Source organism: Anomaloglossus baeobatrachus, chromosome 11 (genome assembly GCF_048569485.1).
Source record: "Anomaloglossus baeobatrachus isolate aAnoBae1 chromosome 11, aAnoBae1.hap1, whole genome shotgun sequence".
Taxonomy (NCBI): Eukaryota; Metazoa; Chordata; class Amphibia; order Anura; family Aromobatidae; genus Anomaloglossus; species Anomaloglossus baeobatrachus.
This window is the reverse complement of record NC_134363.1, coordinates 188,971,480-188,986,353: the sequence shown is the minus strand read 5'-3', so window position 1 is coordinate 188,986,353 and position 14,874 is coordinate 188,971,480. Positions and strand designations below refer to the sequence as shown.

At 56.0% G+C, this 14,874-nt stretch overlaps 1 protein-coding gene across 3 annotated transcripts in view; it reads right to left on the bottom strand.

Annotated features, from left to right (window-relative positions):
* Positions 1-14,608, bottom strand: part of JHY (junctional cadherin complex regulator) — a 71,275-nt gene extending 56,667 nt beyond the window's left edge. Inside the window, exons 1-2 of one of the 3 annotated variants that reach the window (XM_075327895.1) lie at positions 14,516-14,608; positions 5,287-5,561 (exon numbers count right to left, since the gene is read on the bottom strand). In XM_075327895.1, the coding sequence (XP_075184010.1) occupies positions 5,287-5,531 (245 nt within the window). In that variant the 5' untranslated portion in view covers positions 5,532-5,561; positions 14,516-14,608. Of the gene's footprint in view, positions 1-5,286; positions 5,562-7,754; positions 7,881-14,515 lie in introns of those variants that run through there. The other 2 variants (XM_075327897.1, XM_075327896.1) reach the window with 2 other exon arrangements.
* Positions 14,609-14,874: the final 266 nt, after the last annotated feature.

Here is a 14,874-nt window from a genome sequence, read left to right as displayed (position 1 = left end):
GTCAAGTGGTTTCTCTATTTGTGGATCACACGCTGAGTGTCTCGTCCATTTGTGGGTCACGCGTCGAGTGTCTCCTCTATATGTGGATCACGTGTCGAGTGTCTCGCCAATTTGTGGATCAGGCGCTGAGTGTCTCATCCATTTGTGGATCACGCGCCGAATGTCTCGTCTATTTGTGGATCACGCGCCGAGTGTTTTCTCTATTTGTGGATCACATGTCAAGTGTCTCGTACATTTGTGGATCATACGCCTATTGTCTCGTCCATCTATGGATTAGGAACTGAGTATCTTGTCCATTTGTGGATTACATGCTGGGTGTCTTGTCCATTTGTGGATCACATGTCGAGTGTTTCCACCATTTGTGGATCACATGTTGAGTGTCTTCTCTATTATTTGTGGATCACACGTTGAGTGTCTTATCCATTTGTGGATCACATGCTGAGTGTCTCCTCCACTAAGTGGATTATGCGCTGAATATCTACTCCATTTGTGAATCATTCGCAGAGTGTCTCATCAATTTGTGGATCATGCGCTGAGTATCTACTCCAATTGTGGATCACGCACTGAGTGTCTCCTCCATTTGTGGCTCATGCGCTCAATGTCTCCTAAATTGTGGATCACGCACCGAGTGTCTCCTCCATTGTGGATCAGTGCCGAGTGTCTCGTCCATTTGGGGATCAGTGCCAAGTGCCTCCATTTGTGGATCACACACTGAGTGTCTCCTCCATTTGTGGATCAGCGCCGAGTGTCTCCTTCACTTGCTATTTTAATACCTGGCAGCTAACATCGCTTAGTACAGAATATGTGATTAATGTCCTGTATGCGGCTTTTCATGGATTATGTAATAGCTCTGCAGGCAGAGAAAATGGACGTGTAAGTGATCATTGCGAGCCGAGCGTCCTGCCGATATTTTTATTATCCTCTTCCATTAGTTTTCATGAGAGCAATGCTGCCCTGCGGGGGTCTTTCAGGCTACATCTTTCATAGGGGTCTATTCAGCGCTTCCATAGTGCAAGGATTTCAGCTCAGCGGAAGTAAAATCCATTCTGCAGGAGCTGTTCAGCCGGGGGAGGATTTATTTATCTATTTCCTCCATGGCTTTCTGTAAAAAAAAAAAACTTCTCTGATGTTTATTGCGCTCAAATTTGAGAGAAAAGTCTCCTGGTCAGATCTATGCAACGCCTAAACCCCAAAGTATTACATTACTGACCGCAGAAAGAATCTGCAGAGCATCGGCTTCTCTAGCTACATTCAACAGGTAAATATTGCTCTATTCTGTAGGCTATTACATTGCTGAGCTCAGTCTGCAGAGCATCGCTCCAAGCCAGACAGGTAAGTATTGCTCTTCTCTGCAGACTATTAGTCGTTTTTGTAGTGGTCTGCAGAATATTACTGCACTTACATTCAACAGCTGCACATTGCTGTATTCCGCAGATTATTACAGTACTTTGTAATCTGCAGAACATTTCTCATCTACCCATTTATGTGTGTATCTATATATTGGGTGAAATACGTATTGAAGATGTAACTAATTTTGTAAGTAAATATATTTCTAAAGGTGCTTTTTACAAAACTTTCTCACCAGATGTCGGTAACAACCCATCCAATCCACACACGCAAAGAAACCAAACCATAGATGTCCATAAATTAAGTGATGAGTAGCTATGAAAAATGTCACAGGGAAAAAGTATTGAACACATGAAGAAAGAAAGGTGCAAAAAGCCCTGGAAAGTCCTGACACGGGCTGCAATCCTGCCACTTAGTGAAAAATAATATCAGCTGGTTCAACTGATGGACTATAAAAAGGTGTCTCATTACCAAGGAGCCACAAAAGAAACATCTCATGATGGGTAAAACCAGTGAGCTGTCTCAAGACCTTCACAGCCTTAGGCCCCCTTCACACGTCCGTGATACACGTGCGTGTTTGGTCCGTTTCCGTATATACTGGAGACACGGCCAAACGTGCACCAATGTTAATCTATGAATGTGGTCACACGTGCGTTATTTCATTATGTCCGTGTGTGCGTGTCCGTGATCCGTATGTGTTTACGTTTTGCACGGATGCATGTCCGTTATCTGCACGGAGCACGCACACGTGGACACAATGAAAGTCTATGGGTATGTGCACACACGTTAGTAAACACGTATGCATCTACCTATAGTCCGTGTCCGTTTGGTGTTTTTATTTCTAGTGATGTCAGCTATTCTTTCTATTTCTGTGTATGTCGGTCAATCTCCCTGAGTCCGTCGGTCGGTCTCTCTGTCTGTCTGTCCCTCTCTCACAGTCTGTCGGTCAGTTTCCCCCCCTCTCTCATACTTACCGTTCCCCGATCACCGGCGCGGCGCTGCACGGGCGCGGCGGCTTTTACTATTTTGAAAAAGCCGACCGCTCATTAAACAATCTCCTATTCCCTGCTTTCCCCGCCCACCGGCGCCTATGATTGGTTGCAGTGAGACACGCCCCCACACTGAGTGACAGGTGCCTCACTGCACCCAATCACAGCAGCCGGTGGGCGTGTCTATACTGTGCAGTAAAATAAATAAATAAATAATTAAAAAAAAACGGCGTGCGGTCCCCCCCAATTTTAATGCCAGCCAGATAAAGCCATACGGCTGAAGGCTGGTATTCTCAGGATGGGGAGCTCCATGTTATGGGGAGCCCCCCACCCTAACAATATCAGTCAGCAGCCGCCCAGAATTGTCGCATACATTATATGCGACAGTTCTGGAACTGTACCCGGCTCTTCCCGATTTGCCCTGGTGCTTTGGCAAATCGGGGTAATAAGGAGTTAATGGCAGCCCATAGCTGCCACTAAATCCTAGATTAATCATGTCAGGCGTCTCCCCGAGATTCCTTTCATGATTAATCTGTAAATTACAGTAAATAAACACACACACCAGAAAAAAATCCTTTATTAGAAATAAAAAACACACACATATACTCTGGTTCACCACTTTAATCAGCCCGAGAAAGCCCTCCATGTCCGGCGTCATCCAGGATGGTCCAGCGTCTCATCCAGCGCTGCTGCATGGAGGTGACAGGAGCTGCAGAAGACACCGCCGCTCCCGACAGCTCCACGCGGCAAATGAAGACAGCCGCGCGATCAGCTGAGCTGTCACTGAGGTTACCCGCTGTCACTGGATCCAGTGACAGCAGGTAACCTCAGTGACAGCTCAGCTGATCACGCTTCTCACCTCATTTGCTGCGTGGAAGTGACCGGAGCGGCGATGTCTTCTGCAGCTCCTGTCACCTCCATGCAGCAGAGCATGGAGCAAAAGGATTTTTTCGGGTGTGTGTGTTTATTTACTGTAATTTACAGATTAATCATGAAAGGAATCTCGGGGAGACGCCTGACATGATTAATCTAGGATTTAGTGGCAGCTATGGGATGCCATTAACTCCTTATTACCCCGATATGCCAAAGCACCAGGGCAAATCGGGAAGAGCCGGGTACAGTTCCAGAACTGTCGCATATAATGTATGCGACAATTCTGGGCGGCTGCTGACTGATATTGTTAGGGTGGGGGGATCCCCATAACGTGGAGCTCCCCATCCTGAGAATACCAGCCTTCAGCCGTATGGCTTTATCTGGCTGGCATTAAAATTGGGGGGGACCGCACGCCGTTTTTTTTTAATTATTTATTTATTTTACTGCACAGTATAGACACGCCCACCGGCTGCTGTGATTGGGTGCAGTGAGACACCTGTCACTCAGTGTGGGGGCGTGTCTCACTGCAACCAATCATAGGCGCCGGTGGGCGGGGAAAGCAGGGAATAGGAGATTGTTTAATGAGCGGCCGGCTTTTTCAAAATAGTAAAAGCCGCCGCAGCAGTGTGAATGCCGTGCAGCGCCGCGCCGGGGATCGAGGAACGGTGAGTATGAGAGAGGGGGGGAAACTTCAGTCACTCGGGGGATTAGCGGTCACCGGTGAATCCTTCACAGGTGACCGCTAATCAGTACTCGACACAGACAGAGCCGCGGTATGAGGATAAAGTCGGGTGAAGTTCACCCGAGTTCATTCTCATCGCGCAACTCTGTCTGCTGTCAGCCGACATTTATAAACGACATTGTGCATCACACACACGGACATTCCACACGGACATTCCACGTACACATACACGTTAATTCCACACGCACACACGGACGTTCTACACACAAACACGGCTAGCATACGCAATTCACACAGGTGCCACACGGACCATAAAAACGGACACAAAAACGGGACACGGACCCGAAAAACGGCCCGTAACACACGTGCGTGTTTTTCACGGACGTGTAAAGGGGGCCTCAATGTTGCAAAATATACTGATGGCATTGGTTACGGAAGAATTTCTAAACTACTGAGGGTTCTAGTGAGAACTGTTGGGGACAGAATCCACAAGAGTAATAACAATAATGTCATCATATATGGGCCACGACCAAGTGCTCCCTGCAAGATTTCAGACAGATTAGTGAAAATAATTAACAGAAAAGTTTTCCAGAAATGTTCGCTCACCACGTAGGACTCCATTGCTGAACAAAAAGCATGTTGAAGAGCGTTTAAAGTGTTCTCAACAGTATTTAGACAAGTCTGTGAAATACTGGAGAATATCGTCCAGTCGGAGGAGCCAAACCGCACTCTTTGAATGCCATATTACACACCATGTTTGGAGGCCAAAAGGCAAATCACCATTGTTGGTGATTTTGGGGTGAAGTGTGGAGGTGGGAACATCATGGTGTGCGGTTGTTTTTCTCCATACGGCATTGGCAAACGTTATATAATTGAAGGAAGGATGAAAAGAAAGAAAATAAATCTGCTAGAATGGCCGAGCCGATCACCGGAGCTGAATCCAATAGAAAATGTCTGGAAGGAACTAAAGCTCAGAGTTCATAGAAGGAGCCGAGACCTGCAGGATGTGAAGAGTGTGTGCGGAAGAATGGGCCAAAATCCACCTGAGCCATGCAGGCGACTAATGTCTCCATACAGGGGGCGTCTGTAGCTTCATCACCAACAAAGGAGAATAATAAATACATTCCAGTAACATTTTCAATACTTTTTCCCTGTGTCTCTTCTCATTATTACACATAATTTATGGGCATCTCTGGTTTGATTTCTTTGCCTGCGTGGATTGGATGGGTTGTTACTGACATCTGATGAGAACTTCATGTCAATAGCAACTTTAGAAATATATTTACTTAGAAAATAGTTGACGCGTCCAGTACTTATTTCACTCGCTGTATATCTCTCTACAGACCTGCCGCACATTTACCATTAACCACTCGCTGGCTCGTGATCCTGTGTTACCTTATGCTTGGTGCTGCTCCTTGGTCCTCAGCTGCTCTTCCTGTCGTAACCAACTCCTCCGTGCCCTGGAAGACGACCTCATGGGTCCTGTGTATGCGGTTCTGGAGGTCGCTTTGATACTGTCTCTCCTCACATACGCTGTCTGTATCGCTGCCCTCCAAACTATCAGAGCTGAGGCCCGGATCCATGTCAGCGGCGGCGTTCACTCGGCCATGAGGACGTCGCACAAGGTTGTCAGCGTCCATTACAGTTGTCAGGAATCACCTCACCCTAAACTGGAAAAAACAAATACCAGTGAGAGGCAGGAACGGCCCATTGATAAGGGGGTCTCCAGAGCTGGGAGTGAGCGCACATTAGCCTCACTGCCTCATACAACAAACCAGGTCTTGTCAGCCATACTGGATGTCACGGATATCGGCACGGAGTACGGCTGGGAAATCTCCGACCATGGAAAGGTCGTGCAATTACAATATGTCACCATCAGCCATAACATAAAAAACACTGGCAAGTAACCGGAAAAGTAAAGCTGACCATGTGTTTACTGTGACACAGTTTATCAGGACAGACAAGAATGGTCCCGCTACCTGCTCCCCGACCCCCGCTACCTCCTAGCTGGCCTCGGCCCCCACTACCTGCTCCCCGACCCCCGCTACGTCCTAGCCGGCTTCGGCCCCCACTACCTGCTCCCAGACCCCCGCTACCTCCTAGCCGGCCTCGGCCCCCACTACCTGCTCTCCAACCCCCGCCTACCTCCTAGCCGGCCTCAGCCCCACTACCTGCTCCCCGACCCCCGCTACTCCTAGCTGCCCTCAGCCCCCACTACCTGCTCCCCAACCCCTGCTACCTCCTAGCCGGCCTCAGCCCCCACTACCTGCTCCCCAACCCCCGCTACCTCCTAGCCGGCCTCGGCCCCCACTACCTGCTCCCCAACCCCTGCTACCTCCTAGCCGGCCTCAGCCCCCACTACCTGCTCTCCAACCCCCGCTACTTCCTAGCCGGCCTCGGCCCCCACTACTTGCTCTCCAACCCCCGCTACCTCCTAGCCGGCCTCAGCCCCCACTACCTGCTCCCCAACCCCCGCTACCTCCTAGCCGGCCTCGGCCCCCACTACCTGCTCTCCAACCCCCGCTACCTCCTAGCCGGCCTCGGCCCCCACTACTTGCTCTCCAACCCCCCCTACCTCCTAGCTGGCCTCAGCCCACAGTACCTGCTCTCCAACCCCCGCTACCTCCTAGCCGGCCTCAGCCACCACTACCTGCTCCCCAACCCCCCCTACCTCTTAGCCGGCCTCAGCCCCCACTACTTGCTCTCCAACCCCCCGCTACTCCTAGCCGGCCTCAGCCCCCACTACTTGCTCTCCAACCCCCCGCTACCTCCTAGCCGGCCTCAGCCCCCCACTACTTGCTCTCAACCCCCCCTACCTCCTAGCCGGCCTCAGCCCCACTACTTGCTCTCCAACCCCCCGCTACCTCCTAGCCGGCCTCAGCCCCCACTACTTGCTCTCCAACCCCCCCTACCTCCTAGCCGGCCTCAGCCCCCACTACTTGCTCTCCAACCCCCCGCTACCTCCTAGTCGGCCTCAGCCCCCACTACTTGCTCTCCAACCCCCCCCTACCTCCTAGCCGGCCTCAGCCCCACTACTTGCTCTCCAACCCCCGCTACCTCCTAGCCGGCCTCAGCCCCCACTACTTGCTCCCCAACCCCCGCTACCTCCTAGCCGCCTCGGCCCCCACTACCTGCTCCCCAACCTCCGCTACCTCCTAGCTGGCCTCGGCCCCCACTACCTGCTCCCCGACCCCCGCTACCTCCTAGCTGGCTTCAGCCCCCACTACCTGCTCCCCAACCCCTGCTACCTCCTAGCCGGCCTCAGCCCCCACTACCTGCTCTCCAACCCCCGCTACCTCCTAGCCGGCCTCAGCCCCCACTACCTGCTCTCCAACCCCCGCTACCTCCTAGCCGGCCTCAGCCCCCACTACTTGCTCTCAACCCCCGCTACCTCCTAGCCGGCCTCAGCCCCCACTACTTGCTCCCCAACCCCTGCTACCTCCTAGCCGGCCTCAGCCCCCACTACCTGCTCCCAACCTCCGCTACCTCCTAGCTGGCCTCGGCCCCCACTATCTACTCCCCAACCCCTGCTACCTCCTAGCCGGCCTCAGCCCCCACTACCTGCTCCCCAACCCTGCTACCTCCTAGCCGACCTCAGCCCCCACTACCTGCTCCCCAACCCCTGCTACCTCCTAGCCGGCCTCAGCCCCCACTACCTGCTTCCAACCCCCGCTACCTCCTAGCCGGCCTCAGCCCCCACTACCTGCTCCCCAACCCCCCGCTACCTGCTTTCGAGCCAAAGCTACCTGCTCTTGGCCCCCACTACTTTCTCTTTGGAGCCTGCTACCTGCTCCCCGGCCCCCACTATCTACTCTTGGCCCCCACTACCTGTCCCCCGACCCCTGCTCCCCAGCCCACATTACCTGCAGCTCGGCCCACACCTACCTGCTCCCTTGTGTGGTCTGTACATAGCAACGAATATCAGGCTTCAGTCATCAGAACTTATCACACGTCAGTTTCATTTTATGAGCGCAACCAGAGCTTAGCTTTCAGTTTACCTCAGCAGAGCCACCAATCAGAGCTTAGTGTTCAGTTTACCTCCACAGATCCACCAATCAGAGCATAGTTTTCAGTTTGCCTCAGCAGATGCACCAATCAGAGCATATTTTTGTTTACCTCATCAGATCCACCAATCAGAGCATAGTTTTCAGTTTACCACAGTAGAGCCACCAATCAGAGCTTAGTTTTCAGTTTACCTCAGCAGTGTAGGACATGAGGCCGTCATCTCCTCTCATGAACGTCAGTGATAAATGGTGCATGTGATGGCAAAAGAGCCCATTGAAGGCGCGGTGTTACAGGAGAAGCTCCTGAATATATCTACAGCACAGTTTACACATCTGCTGCCTCCATCTCCTGGTACCAGGTACACCATAATCCAATATACAAACCACATGAGGAAACCTGAGGCCCCTGGTCTTATCAGCACGAGGCGGCACCAGCTGTAGATGATTGTGTGAAGAAGTAAAAATGGACTGAACACATGAACTATGACACAGGGCTGGTGTCTGCAGTGTGACCAGTGACAGGGGCCGGTGTCTGCAGTGTGACCAGTAACAGGCGCTGGTGTCTGCAGTGTGACCAGTGACAGGGGCCGGTGTCTGCAGTGTGACCAGTAACAGGCGCCGGTGTCTGCAGTGTGACCAGTAACAGGCGCCCGGTGTCTGCAGTGTGACCAGTAACAGGCGCCGGTGTCTGCAGTGTGACCAGTAACAGGCGCTGGTGTCTGCAGTGTGACCAGTAACAGGCGCCGGTGTCTGCAGTGTGACAGTAACAGGCGCCGGTGTCTGCAGTGTGACCAGTAAACAGGCGTCGGTGTCTGCAGTGTGACCAGTAACAGGCGCTGGTGTCTGCAGTGTGACCAGTAACAGGCGCCGGTGTCTGCAGTGTGACCAGTAACAGGCGCCGGTGTCTGCAGTGTGACCAGTAACAGGGGCTGGTGTCTGCAGTGTGACCAGTAACAGGCGCCGGTGTCTGCAGTGTGACCAGTAACAGGCGCCGGTGTCTGCAGTGTGACCAGTAACAGGGGCTGGTGTCTGCAGTGTGACCAGTAACAGGCGCTGGTGTCTGCAGTGTGACCAGTAACAGGCGCCGTGTCTGCAGTGTGACCAGTAACAGGCGCTGGTGTCTGCAGTGTGACCAGTAACAGGCGCCGGTGTCTGCAGTGTGACCAGTAACAGGCGCCGGTGTCTGCAGTGTGACCAGTAACAGGCGCCGGTGTCTGCAGTGTGACCAGTAACAGGGGCTGGTGTCTGCAGTGTGACCAGTAACAGGGGCTGGTGTCTGCAGTGTGACCAGTAACAGGGGCTGGTGTCTGCAGTGTGACCAGGGGCTGGTGTCTGCAGTGTGACCTGTAACAGGGGCCGGTGTCTGCAGTGTGACCAGTAACAGGGGCCGGTGTCTGCAGTGTGACCAGTAACAGGCACTGGTATCTGCAGTGTGACCAGTAACAGGGGCTGGTGGCTGCAGGTGTGACCAGTAACAGGGGCCGGTGTCTGCAGTGTGACCAGTAACAGGCGCTGGTATCTGCAGTGTGACCAGTAACAGGCGCTGGTATCTGCAGTGTGACCAGTAACAGGCGCTGGTGTCTGCAGTGTGACCAGTAACAGGGCCGGTGTCTGCAGTGTGACCAGTAACAGGGGCCGGTGTCTGCAGTGTGACCAGTGACAGGGGCCGGTGTCTGCAGTGTGACTAGTAACAGGGGCCGGTGTCTGCAGTGTGACCAGTAACAGGCGCTGGTGTCTGCAGTGTGACCAGTGACAGGCGCCGGTGTCTGCAGTGTGACCAGTAACAGGGGCCGGTGTCTGCAGTGTGACCAGGGGCCGGTGTCTGCAGTGTGACCAGGGGCCGTTCTCTGCAGTGTGACCAGTGACAGGCGCCGGTGTCTGCAGTGTGACCAGGGGCCGGTGTCTGCAGTGTGACCAGGGGCCGGTGTCTGCAGTGTGACCAGGGGCCGGTGTCTGCAGTGTGACCAGTGACAGGGGCCGGTGTCTGCAGTGTGACCAGGGGCCGGTGTCTGCAGTGTGACCAGTGACAGGGGCCGGTGTCTGCAGTGTGACCAGGGGCCGGTGTCTGCAGTGTGACCAGTGACAGGGGCCGGTGTCTGCAGTGTGACCAGGGGTCGGTGTCTGCAGTGTGACCAGGGGCCGGTGTCTGCAGTGTGACCAGGGGCCGGTGTCTGCAGTGTGACCAGGGGCCGGTGTCTGCAGTGTGACCAGGGGCCGGTGTCTGCAGTGTGACCAGTAACAGGCGCCGGTGTCTGCAGTGTGACCAGTAACAGGCGCCGGTGTCTGCAGTATGACCAGTAACAGGCGCCGGTGTCTGCAGTGTGACCAGTAACAGGCGCCGGTGTCTGCAGTGTGACCAGTAACAGGCGCCGGTTTCTGCAGTGTGACCAGTAACAGGCGCCGGTGTCTGCAGTGTGACCAGGGGCCGGTGTCTGCAGTGTGACCAGTAACAGGCGCCGGTGTCTGCAGTGTGACCAGGGGCCGGTGTCTGCAGTGTGACCAGGGGCCGGTGTCTGCAGTGTGACCAGGGGCCGGTGTCTGCAGTGTGACCAGTAACAGGCGCCGGTGTCTGCAGTGTGACCAGGGGCCGGTGTCTGCAGTGTGACCAGGGGCCGGTGTCTGCAGTGTGACCAGTAACAGGCGCCGGTGTCTGCAGTGTGACCAGGGGCCGGTGACTGCAGTGTGACCAGGGGCCGGTGTCTGCAGTGTGACCAGTAACAGGCGCCGATGTCTGCAGTGTGACCAGTAACAGGCGCCGGTGTCTGCAGTGTGACCAGTAACAGGCGCCGGTGTCTGCAGTGTGACCAGTAACAGGCGCCGGTGTCTGCAGTGTGACCAGTAACAGGCGCTGGTGTCTGCAGTGTGACCAGTAACAGGCGCCGGTGTCTGCAGTGTGACCAGTAACAGGCGCCGGTGTCTGCAGTGTGACCAGTAACAGGCGCCGGTGTCTGCAGTGTGACCAGTAACAGGCGCCGGTGTCTGCAGTGTGACCAGTAACAGGGGCTGGTGTCTGCAGTGTGACCAGTAACAGGGGCTGGTGTCTGCAGTGTGACCAGTAACAGGGGCTGGTGTCTGCAGTGTGACCAGTAACAGGCGCTGGTGTCTGCAGTGTGACCAGTAACAGGCGCCGGTGTCTGCAGTGTGACCAGTAACAGGCGCCGGTGTCTGCAGTGTGACCAGTAACAGGCGCCGGTGTCTGCAGTGTGACCAGTAACAGGCGCTGGTGTCTGCAGTGTGACCAGTAACAGGCGCCGGTGTCTGCAGTGTGACCAGTAACAGGCGCTGGTGTCTGCAGTGTGACCAGTAACAGGCGCCGGTGTCTGCAGTGTGACCAGTAACAGGCGCCGGTGTCTGCAGTGTGACCAGTAACAGGGGCTGGTGTCTGCAGTGTGACCAGTGACAGAGGCTGGTGTCTGCAGTGTGACCAGTAACAGGGGCTGGTGTCTGCAGTGTGACCAGTAACAGGGGCTGGTGTCTGCAGTGTGACCAGGGGCTGGTGTCTGCAGTGTGACCAGTAACAGGGGCCGGTGTCTGCAGTGTGACCAGTAACAGGGGCCGGTGTCTGCAGTGTGACCAGTAACAGGCACTGGTATCTGCAGTGTGACCAGTAACAGGGGCTGGTGGCTGCAGTGTGACCAGTAACAGGGGCCGGTGTCTGCAGTGTGACCAGTAACAGGCGCTGGTATCTGCAGTGTGACCAGTAACAGGCGCTGGTGTCTGCAGTGTGACCAGTAACAGGGGCCGGTGTCTGCAGTGTGACCAGTAACAGGGGCCGGTGTCTGCAGTGTGACCAGTGACAGGGGCCGGTGTCTGCAGTGTGACTAGTAACAGGGGCCGGTGTCTGCAGTGTGACCAGTAACAGGCGCTGGTGTCTGCAGTGTGACCAGTGACAGGCGCCGGTGTCTGCAGTGTGACCAGTAACAGGGGCCGGTGTCTGCAGTGTGACCAGGGGCCGGTGTCTGCAGTGTGACCAGGGGCCGTTCTCTGCAGTGTGACCAGTGACAGGCGCCGGTGTCTGCAGTGTGACCAGGGGCCGGTGTCTGCAGTGTGACCAGGGGCCGGTGTCTGCAGTGTGACCAGTGACAGGGGCCGGTGTCTTCAGTGTGACCAGGGGCCGGTGTCTGCAGTGTGACCAGTGACAGGGGCCGGTGTCTGCAGTGTGACCAGGGGCCGGTGTCTGCAGTGTGACCAGTGACAGGGGCCGGTGTCTGCAGTGTGACCAGGGGTCGGTGTCTGCAGTGTGACCAGGGGCCCGGTGTCTGCAGTGTGACCAGGGGCCGGTGTCTGCAGTGTGACCAGTAACAGGCGCCGGTGTCTGCAGTGTGACCAGGGGCCGGTGTCTGCAGTGTGACCAGGGGCCGGTGTCTGCAGTGTGACCAGGGGCCGGTGTCTGCAGTGTGACCAGGGGCTGGTGTCTGCAGTGTGACCAGTAACAGGCACCGGTGTCTGCAGTGTGACCAGGGGCCGGTGTCTGCAGTGTGACCAGGGGCCGGTGTCTGCAGTGTGACCAGGGGTCGGTGTCTGCAGTGTGACCAGGGGCCGGTGTCTGCAGTGTGACCAGGGGCCGGTGTCTGCAGTGTGACCAGGGGCCGGTGTCTGCAGTGTGACCAGGGGCTGGTGTCTGCAGTGTGACCAGTAACAGGCGCCGGTGTCTGCAGTGTGACCAGGGGCCGGTGTCTGCAGTGTGACCAGGGGCCGGTGTCTGCAGTGTGACCAGGGGCCGGTGTCTGCAGTGTGACCAGGGGTCGGTGTCTGCAGTGTGACCAGGGGCCGGTGTCTGCAGTGTGACCAGTAACAGGCGCCGGTGTCTGCAGTGTGACCAGGGGCCGGTGTCTGCAGTGTGACCAGGGGCTGGTGTCTGCAGTGTGACCAGTAACAGGCGCCGGTGTCTGCAGTGTGACCAGTAACAGGCGCCGGTGTCTGCAGTGTGACCAGTAACAGGCGCCGGTGTCTGCAGTGTGACCAGTAACAGGCGCCGGTGTCTGCAGTGTGACCAGTAACAGGCGCCGGTGTCTGCAGTGTGACCAGTAACAGGCACTGGTATCTGCAGTGTGACCAGTAACAGGCGCTGGTATCTGCAGTGTGACCAGTAACAGGCGCTGGTGTCTGCAGTGTGACCAGTAACAGGGGCCGGTGTCTGCAGTGTGACCAGTAACAGGGGCCGGTGTCTGCAGTGTGACCAGTGACAGGGGCCGGTGTCTGCAGTGTGACTAGTAACAGGGGCCGGTGTCTGCAGTGTGACCAGTAACAGGCGCTGGTGTCTGCAGTGTGACCAGTGACAGGCGCCGGTGTCTGCAGTGTGACCAGTAACAGGGGCCGGTGTCTGCAGTGTGACCAGGGGCCGGTGTCTGCAGTGTGACCAGGGGCCGTTCTCTGCAGTGTGACCAGTGACAGGCGCCGGTGTCTGCAGTGTGACCAGGGGCCGGTGTCTGCAGTGTGACCAGGGGCCGGTGTCTGCAGTGTGACCAGGGGCCGGTGTCTGCAGTGTGACCAGTGACAGGGGCCGGTGTCTTCAGTGTGACCAGGGGCCGGTGTCTGCAGTGTGACCAGTGACAGGGGCCGGTGTCTGCAGTGTGACCAGGGGCCGGTGTCTGCAGTGTGACCAGTGACAGGGGCCGGTGTCTTCAGTGTGACCAGGGGCCGGTGTCTGCAGTGTGACCAGTGACAGGGGCCGGTGTCTGCAGTGTGACCAGGGGCTGGTGTCTGCAGTGTGACCAGGGGCCGGTGTCTGCAGTGTGACCAGTGACAGGCGCCGGTGTCTGCAGTGTGACCAGTAACAGGCGCCGGTGTCTGTAGTGTGACCAGGGGCCGGTGTCTGCAGTGTGACCAGGGGCCGGTGTCTGCAGTGTGACCAGGGGCCGGTGTCTGCAGTGTGACCAGGGGCCGGTGTCTGCAGTGTGACCAGGGGCCGGTGTCTGCAGTGTGACTAGTAACAGGGGCCGGTGTCTGCAGTGTGACCAGGGGCCGGTGTCTGCAGTGTGACCAGGGGCCGGTGTCTGCAGTGTGACCAGGGGCCGGTGTCTGCAGTGTGACTAGTAACAGGGGCCGGTGTCTGCAGTGTGACCAGGGGCCGGTGTCTGCAGTGTGACCAGGGGCCGGTGTCTGCAGTGTGACCAGGGGCCGGTGTCTGCAGTGTGACCAGGGGCCGGTGTCTGCAGTGTGACCAGGGGCCGGTGTCTGCAGTGTGACCAGGGGCCGGTGTCTGCAGTGTGACCAGGGGCTGGTGTCTGCAGTGTGACCAGGGGCTGGTGTCTGCAGTGTGACCAGTAACAGGGGCCGGTGTCTGCAGTGTGACCAGGGGCTGGTGTCTGCAGTGTGACCAGGGGCCGGTGTCTGCAGTGTGACCAGGGGCCGGTGTCTGCAGTGTGACCAGTAACAGGGGCCGGTGTCTGCAGTGTGACCAGGGGCTGGTGTCTGCAGTGTGACCAGGGGCCGGTGTCTGCAGTGTGACCAGGGGCCGGTGTCTGCAGTGTGACCAGTGACAGGGCTTCTGGTACTTGTAGTGCATGTGACTTATCCTGCCCTTAGTGGCTGATGTCTGACCCTGTCCTGACCCCGGATATCGCCCCTGATATCGGCCCTGACCTATCATTATATAGACACATTAACTCTTCACGTACCTGATCCTGCCGCTCTCTGGGCTGCTCTGGTTTCTTCTGTTATTCTGGTTTCCATAGCGACCAAAGGGACAACAAACTCCCTGGAAGAGGAGCGCAGGCCTCACCCCCAGAGCAGGGAGGACCCGGCCATGCTGCCCCCTGCAGGGCAGAGAATGGTAATGACTGCATATAGCTGGTATACATGTATGTAACATCACGGAGATAAAGGAGAGCTATCTGCAGCAGCCATAGGAGCAGGGGGTCATGTGACCTAAAGCCGACTCTATGACATCACGTCACAGGGTCATGTGGGGTCTTCACAGGTATCAAGTGTTTACGTGTGTAGGAGTGTATAGAATATATACATATATGTACATAGA